The following is a 9,159-nucleotide window of genomic DNA, read 5'->3' on the forward strand; positions in this document are numbered from 1 at the left end:
AACCACCATCTCTGTTTTCTCCGTGGAGAATTCGATCCCTAGCCCAATGGCCCAGGTTGAAAAATTGTTCAAAGTATCTTGTAAGGGTCCTTGCAGGTCGGATTCGTTTGATCCTACGACAGACACCACTCCATCATCTGCAAGTTGTCTTAGGCTGCAATTTTGTGTAAGGCAATTGTCGATGTCGCTTACATAGAAGTTGTACAAAAGGGGGCTTAAACATGAGCCCTGGGGGAGGCCCATGTAAGAGACCCGACTTACTGCCGAATCTCCGTGAGAAAAGTTCAAATGTTTCTCACAAAGCAAGTTATATAACATATTATTCAATAGAGGCGGCAGACCCCGAGAGTGTAATTTGTCTGACAAAACCTCTATTGAAACAGAATCAAAGGCCCCCTTTATGTCCAAGAATACTGAAGCCATTTGTTTTTTTTCGGCGTAAGCCATTTGAATTTCTGAAGAAAGCAACGCAAGACAATCATTCGTCCCCTTGCCCCTGCGGAACCCATATTGTGTATCTGAGAGTAGGCCATTCGTTTCAACCCATCGATCAAGGCGAAACAAGATCATTTAACTCTGCTTCGTTGATGAGAACGAAATTATCATTTGACTTATCAATTGGCATCGGAAAACTGTTATTTGTTAGTCTGTCAATCGATTAGTCACATAACCAGTAAAATCACAGTGGAGAGAAATACTACTGATGCGTGATATAGAATGGCAAAAACGAATAAATCAATTGATGGGATTTGAAAGATCAGCCTAAAGATCATAATCACATTATTGAGGGGCAGAAACTATATGTGGAAGAATACAGATTTCAGTAGTAGCAGACACCGTGGAGGCTTTTGGGCTCTACAATGTTGTAAGTAACATGCGATTGATGCTGGCACGGCTACTTTCCCAGTTAAAATATGGCTGCGTAGCCAATGTGTTTCATGTGGATTCAGTTACATGAGGTATGAACGGGTTGAATATATCTATTCTTTCAGCGTTCCTTTCGAGATTCGGTATCAGAAAATCTACCACAAATTAAACGGATCATTGCCGTTTGCAATGTTTTCGATCGACGTTTGTTGGCATCTGATAGTTAATTATGGGCCAAAATGTTGGCAATATTAACGGCGTGTCGGTACTGCTCGATTTTGAGCAAACTGCGAGCATAATTTCCTGAAAATAACACCTTATCCAATACAAAAACTCCTGTTTTCGTCGGTGGACTTTTCGTTTGAAGAGCGACGAACCTGGAAACGACAACAACTTAGTTATAAAGTGTCTTCTAGGAAAGTCCATTTTCGGTCTACCTTAGAGTGCCAATGGATACATGGAAAAAAGTGAACTTCGAATTTCCGAAGGGGACATCCTGCAAAGTATTGATTCTCGCGAAAAAAAAACATATTGCTAAATTTCAGCTCAATCGGACTTTATTTACTAGTTTCGCAAAGTCGTCGAAGTTTGAAAACCGAAAAATCACTCAAGGGGGGAGAAATTGGGGTTTGGGAAAAAAATTATGCCAAATGTATTCAAATTGCATGAAACGTCGAGATCTACTGTCATTTAGATTTTTTTTTTATCAAAAATCGATTCTCTGGAACTCGTTTCTGGGAGTCGTTTTTTTTAATACGAGGCAGAACATATAGTTCAGAGTACCAATGAAAATGGTCATTTAGATTTTTCATACGGGACTTGTGGGAAGTGTGTGTTGGTTTCCGCGGAAAAAAACCTTATGCAAACTTTAAGCTCAATCTGACTTTATTCACTAGTATCGCAAAGACGTTAAAGTTTGAAACCCGAAAAATCACCCAAGCGAGGGAGCTTGCCCCCATTATGAGGGCAAAAGTTAAATGATTTATCATTAGTAGCAGGTGAGTAGCAGTAGCAGGTAGCACCAGTTGTAGCATTTGGAGGCAACATCTAAGAGGGGGTGAGATATTGATGGCTTGCTTCTTGGTGAATCCCATGATTTTGGCTAGGCCGATTTAGTTTAGGTTTCGAATGTCCAATCTCTTCCTGCCAGTTATGTAAACTGGTTGGATCCGTGCTGGATTTTGTTGGCTTCCGCGAAAACAAACACCTGGCACCATCAAGAATCGTGTTGTCGAATAGTCTACTATGGTTGACCTGTTTCTCAGACTGCTCACTCTCGAATACTGGTCCGAACCTTCCAAGGTACTCGCTGACATGTCGACATTGCATGAGTTGAAATGTCCATGAAAGCAAGATTTAAATAATAGAATTATTTACTAATATGAAGCTCTTCTCTTGAGTTGCTTCAGAAATCTCCCTCCCGAAGCATTTTTCTGGCTATTTCAAACATTTTTGGAGTGCATTTCTTTTAGATGTATGTTCTCTTGTAAGTCCAGTATGAAAATATTTTGCTTGAAAATACTGTATAGATACATTTAATGGCAAAACGGTGCGTACTTTTGCCCCAACGCCGCTGCGAACTTTTGCCTCACAAGCATTTTTCCAACTAATCCGATTTCTACAAAAAACTGTTGAAGTTTTTCACAAAAAAAATGCCTCATAAACTACTATAGAATATATGAAGAAATTCTTGACACCGTGGTTTCGCAACCGCACAAGCAGTGAGATGCACCTCGCTCTGGAAGCCCAAAAGAGGCTACGAATTCAAAAATCGTAAACAAGTGCATCGACTCGATTCGAACGATCGCAAAGTGAAGTTACACGAGTTAGCTGAGGCTGTAGGTATTTCAAAAGAACGAGTGGGATACATTTTGCACGACATAACGTTTGCATTAAGAAAAAATGGACAAAAATTGCCGATTTTTCATGGGATTACTTTCACACTCATTGACGAAACTATCCATGCAGCATCAATCATAGTAATCCATGAGTCAGCAGGAAAAAAATGACAGCTCTATCAGTCGAACTCTAACCGTGATGGCGAAAACAGTGAAGCTACTTCATTCAGAAGTGTGCGCGTTCATAGAACGGTACCCCGCCGCGTCGAAAACGAACATCGTGCGGCACTTTGTAGATGCCGGATACGCTCGTTCCGGTATCTACATCATCGTGGCACTATTAGATAATAATCAAACCATCGAAAGAAAGCCCGGTTCCGGTCGGCCGACGACCCTGAGCGACAAGAAGCTCCAAAAGATGCTGAAGAGGAAGATCGAGGGAAAAGTGGCTACATCGCTGCGTGCGCTTGGCCGGGAGGTCGGTGCAACCGAACAAACAGTGAAAAAGTACCTGACGAACATGGACATACATGTCAGGAAGCGGAAGTCCCGTCCACTGGTCTCGGAGCTGCACGCAATGACGCAGCGGCAGTGGCGGAATAAGATGGTCAAGTCGATTTCCCGGCGAATCGCGACGTGGCGATGGTGATGGAGTACGAGACTTTAATTCACTCTGGATGGCAACGAATGGCAGGGCACTTCGTATTTGACTTCCCCCACGGAGGAAGTGAGCTCCGAAGTAAAGGTTATTTCACACACCAAGTTCCCCAAGAAGAGGATGTCAAAGCCGCTCTTCTTTAGCTCCAGACTGGCCGGAAGTTGCGTCGTTCATCAAGAAATATCATAAGGGCGAAGACACGGTGTTTTGGCCAGATCTGGCGTCGGCCCACTACTCGAAGCGATCGTTAGAGGAGATGAAGCGGTTGAACATCGATATGGTACTCAAATCGGCGAACCCGCTCAACGTCCTCAGCTTCATCCCATCGAGAATTTCTGGGTAAACCTGAAGCGTAATATCTACTCCAACAATTTTGTCTGATAATTGATAAATAAAACTAAGAAAGAACTCAAAAACATGCCCACACGCATGTTTTCGTCCGCCATGGCGAATATTCCGGTTAACTGCCGGAAGGCCGGTCGCAAGGGCGTAGAATTGTTTTGCAAGTAAGCCAATATAATTACTTTCCATGGGAAATTTATCAAACATAATTATCTGTCTGAGTTGTTTTTCATCACCATCCGAAAAAAGTCAATTTTTTTTAACGCAAACGTTAGGACATGAAAAGCCATCCGCGCGATGGATTTCGCTTTTACTAACCGTCGACCGAAAACAGCGGCGCGTTGATGATTCAATAGCCGGTTTGACGTAATCGAGTGGGCTTCTTTCGACGTTTTGTAACAATGGATGAAACGTGGACCTATTACCCCACTCCTGAGCCCAATATACAGTCTGCAGAGTGGCTGATAAGCCATGAAAGCCGGTCAATAGACTAACGATCGGCCGGTATGGTTTTAGCCTTTGTTTTTTGGGATGCGCATGGTATAATTTTCATCGATTACCTGCAGTAGGGAAAAACAATTACCGAAGAGTATTTGAGCGTTATTGGACAAACTGAACGACGAAATAGAGAAAAATGGTTCATCATATGGCCCATATGGTGAAGAAAAAAGTTTTGTACCATCACGACAATGCACCGTCGCATACGTGCTTAAAAGCGATGGCCAAGCTGGACCAATTATGATTCCATTTGGTTGCTCACTCATCATATTCTCCAGACTTGACCCCCAGCGACTACCATATGTTCCCAAACCTCAAGCGGTGACTCCAGGGAAAGACATTCACATCGAATGAGGAAGTCATCGCAGAAACTGAGGCATATTTCGAACGCTTCGATGTTTCGTAATACATAAAGGGAATCGAAATGTTGGAAACTCGCTATACCAAGTGTATTGCCCTCGAAGGAAACTATGTTGAGGAATAAATACAGATCTGACCAAAAAACGAATGTTTTCATTAAAAATCCCGGGATTTTTCAGCCCATGTAGTATAGCCGTTGCTATGTACAATTTTTGTTCTGGGATCTGACCCAAGGTGGTCTCCACGTAGGTTTCATAGTCCATGAGCAAACACTCTTCGAGATTGATCACTGGCTGGTCGTAAAACTTCCGAGCACGAAATTTGACCGAAGCATCTGGCTTGCTCTTGTTGGGCCTCATGGAATTCCTATGCAGTTGCCGTTCGACAGTTTAAGCGACGTTTAAGCGTTAGCGAGCGTCGGACGGCATACGTTTGCCTGGTGGATTACTATTGCCCGGTTATGTTTTGCTTTGAAATATATCATTCATATTTCAATGCAAAACCTAACTAAAGGACTAAAGTGTTTCACTAACCGGCCAATCGGTGGAACACAGTTTTACTTGCGAAATGCTGCCGCTTCCGACGGCGGGTCGGTTTATATTTTGTAGTTTATAATGCGTATGGGTTCTAACTAGACAATGCTTCAGCACAAGAATTTATTACCGTCACCAAGCCAAGGAAAGGATCACTGCGCACACCATTTAGACGATTGACTTCTGAAACCATAGCGTCAGCGTTTGATCGCTCTGAATGTTCCACTTGAAGCGCACATCTACTGGAGTAAAAACAATAATGGTACCATTATAAAACAAACTATTTACGTTAACCAATAGGATTACTTGTCTTCAAAAATTGATCATTTCATATCTCCGAATCATTGATGTCTCCGGTCATCGAACAGAATCCACATTTGTTCAAAACAATATGGATCTGGTGGCGCAGAAGCCAAACAAATCTCATAACTAGCAATTTCTATCGATCCTTCGAATATTGATGCACCTATTTTTTGAGTCTTACCTACAGACACTCCTGGATCCCTCGTCCCAGTTTCGTCTGTGGTGTGTCGACTTCTACGCGGTTTTTCTTCAAGGCAAAATCTTTTTTTCGAATCCACTGACGCAAAGCACTTTCTCCGTTCTCATTTGTGCCCAAGAAATAATTGATTTCTCGGGCTACCGATGGTTTTTGCGGGAAACAGTGACAAAAATCACTTTCTTTATAACTTAATAAGCCGATCATGGGTTTGATTAAAAGTCAAACTATATTCAATTCATGTAGCGGTATATCATGCTTTAAGTTTACCAATAATATTTAAAATAATGCTTGATAATCTAACGCTTGGCACAGGTATGACTAACATCAATAGTCTCTAAACTTATGCACCTTTCTCTAACGATTTCGAATCCCATAAATTCTACTTCCAGAAAGCAGTGTTTCACAACCGACTACTTCCGTGGCTGCATAGATGCGCTCCAGCTGACGGACGAGATTGAAACGCTCAAACCGTACATTAAGGTGTTAAACGGTGCCGATCCCAACACGTTATAAGTTCACCGGAGCCAGCAGCTTTAAGAAAAACAGAAATAAACGGTGTCAACCGACCAAGTGATCTTTCTTCTTCAAGAAAACTACACACGCATCTGGTGGACTGGGAAGAATAATGAACATGTGCGCAGAAGTGCTTAAAAACAACCAGTATCAACAGTAAAATAGTCGTTACTAGCATTGTTATTAGAGATTCACCTAGAAGAGAAGTGCCAACAGTCTACACAGCAACGAAGCATCATTGTCATCGTTATCATCATTATCATCATCTACGGAAACATTGGGAAGCAAGCTTCTCACTCGACAACGAACAACCAGTGGCCGATTATTGTGCAATCGTATTGTTTTAAACTACTTCCTGTTCGAGAGCGTTACTGGATTCCAAGAAACGTTGAAGAGACCGCAGCAAAACGTTCCGCCATGAAACGCGAAGCTGGTGCCACCAAACGATTAGATTTTGTCTAATTTCTGTTTTTGTTTGGTTGCTTTTTTAGTTGGTATGTTACTTTTAATTACATAAAACGTTTATTTTAGATTTTGCCACGTTGTTAGAACGGGTTTTCACGTAGACGCATTTTTTTTAAATATTTCATGCGCTGGTTTTGAAGTTTTTTACAGCCGCCGATGGGTGTCTGGGATGAAATAATTCCTGGGCGGCTCTTTTTGCATCGACTTTTTTCTAACACATTTTGAAGCCATTTTCACTAACGATTTTTGATCTTTTTTATCGCAACTATTTAACAAATTCCAATTCACTTATTGTATTTTATTTTTATTCTTACAGAGCGGAATGCTTCGGAACTGAGTACTTCCTGGCCTGCGTGGAAGCATTGTTTTTGGACGAGGAAAAGGAAAATTTCATGAAGTGGCGCGAAATGTTGGGGAAGAAATAATTTTACCATTTATCATCACCATTTTCTACAGCAGCTGTATTTAAAAAACCGAACGGAAACTGATATTTTATAAATAGCTTGTGTAAGCAATTCATCTTGTAAGATTTGCTTTTCCATGAAGAACTTTTGAGTTCCCGATATAAATGATAATAATAACAGATACATAAAGCAGTGACTGAAGCAGAACAACAGGAAAAAGCTAACGTGTACATAATTAACTGGTAATGAAATATTTATTTATAAATAAAGTTTAACTATATAGAAGGAACAGATGGAGGCAGCGTTAGGGAGTGCGGTTTATTTTTTGTTTTGTAACTAGTTACTTTTACGAGAACCATTCAGTCTTAGTTCAATGGTTGAAGAAAAATAAGACAGATGTGTACCAATTCGAATTGCTTGTAGTTGGGGGAAGGTAACGATAAAAGGCAGACTTTCTGCACCAATACAACTGTCGTTACATTCCCCTGGCCGAAGAGATAAGGTGTGTATATAAAATCATTTCTCCATTCTAAACCCTCATAATGTTCAAATGATACCCTTTTTTTCAATAATGTTGAAAATACAAAAATAACCGGAGTGTATCTTATGTTAATATATTTATATTTTCAAAAAATATATTTCTTTAAAATCTAGTCCAGAAAGCACACATTTACGTTTAGTTATTTATGACGAAGGAAAACTATGAATCAACTCGATCGATCGATGATAGTGTAGACGTAGGCTTTAATATTTCCTTGTTTCTTATTAGTAGCTTAGGTTTCATACGGTTTGAGAAGTAAAGTGGAAAAGCTTTCTTTATTTCTCGGCTCACGGTCGGGTTCCGGAAGTGCTTACGATCGTCATCTTCGACATTACAGTTTCCATTGCATAACAGCGAAATCAACCATATATTATACACACTTTTTTTATCTGGCAGATATGGTTGAGCTATAAAACATTGTTGAACACAGCATACCGGTCGATATTTCAACTACTAAAAACGACAGGCAGTTTCAAACGAAGTGAGTGCGTTGTAATGCGCAACACTACTGTGTATTGCATATTTTACCTATATAACACGCCAATGAAATTGTAAATTATTGACATTCCTCATTAGACAGTATTTTCTCTCCCAAATAGACTAATCATGAAAACACAAACTTTCTTTCTTTCACTTCTGAGCGACGCATAGGAGTGGGATCCGAAAGTTTACAAAGAAAAACATAAAAAAACATATGCTGAGCGACATCTATAGCGAATCCCTAAACAATGTCAATGAATGAAGTTTCTATCTTGTCATTGTGACTGTTGTGTCAGTACACGTTGTACAGGATGGATACTAATCAACAAATGGATACGAAAGTATGATCAAAGATCTCGCTTTATAGCAATCTATTGCTTCTTGGCTATTTCTATTACTTGCGATTACTATCAAAGCTTTGGTTCGATCGAAAGACAGACAGTGAAATTGAATGAGGATCATGTTAGTTCCTTTTTGATTAATTTTGCTGCTTATCTCCTCTGCTCTTGATAGGCTTACGACATTTACGTCTTTGAATCGATACAGCAAGTTCAGAGTTCGAGTGAAGCACTCGAATGGAAACAATCATTGTTAATCATACCATCTCGTTTTGAAGAATGACCGTCCCAGCACTTGTTGAAGATTAGACGAGAAGAGAGAACCGATGGTTTTTTTTATCGTTAAGGATTATTTGTAGCTTTTCATTGTTTGCCATTTTTTATAATGTTTATTTTGTACATGTAGAAAGTTTTCCTTCAGAAGATATGTGAGTTGATCTATTTATAATGTTGCTGGGATAATTGCTGACCGAAGAAATGAAAACAAGCGTATTTTTGTAAACGTATTGAGAACAAAATGATATTATTCATATATTTTAACGAAAGTACGGGGAAACAATAAAAGAATATCAATGAGCTCGAATATAGTGCCATGTTTCAATGAAAGAAAATCCTTCAACCAAACAAGAAAACTGATTTTACTCATCTAACCTAACCATTATCTACGATATAACACATGTAGGGACAAAGAATTTTTAAATTTTTGTGTAAACTTCAAGATATGTTAGGCATAATTAGAATGATCCGATTTTGGTTGAATATGCATCGTTTATTTCGAACACTTGATACTAACACAAACTAGCGTTGTCAGGAAGCATTT

At 39.9% G+C, this 9,159-nt stretch overlaps 1 protein-coding gene across 5 annotated transcripts in view; it reads left to right on the forward strand.

The window, feature by feature from the left end:
* Positions 1-8,915, forward strand: part of LOC129769366 (ion transport peptide-like) — a 94,704-nt gene extending 85,789 nt beyond the window's left edge. For 4 of the 5 annotated variants that reach the window (XM_055771591.1, XM_055771595.1, XM_055771592.1 and 1 more), the window contains exons 3-4: positions 5,988-6,605; positions 6,893-8,915. In XM_055771591.1, coding sequence (XP_055627566.1) covers positions 5,988-6,111 — 124 coding nt within the window. In that variant the 3' untranslated portion in view covers positions 6,112-6,605; positions 6,893-8,915. The remainder of the gene's footprint in view (positions 1-5,987; positions 6,606-6,892) is intronic. The other variant, XM_055771596.1, reaches the window with a different exon arrangement.
* Positions 8,916-9,159: the final 244 nt, after the last annotated feature.

This window comes from Toxorhynchites rutilus, chromosome 2, assembly GCF_029784135.1.
Source record: "Toxorhynchites rutilus septentrionalis strain SRP chromosome 2, ASM2978413v1, whole genome shotgun sequence".
NCBI classification, from domain to species: domain Eukaryota; kingdom Metazoa; phylum Arthropoda; class Insecta; order Diptera; family Culicidae; genus Toxorhynchites; species Toxorhynchites rutilus.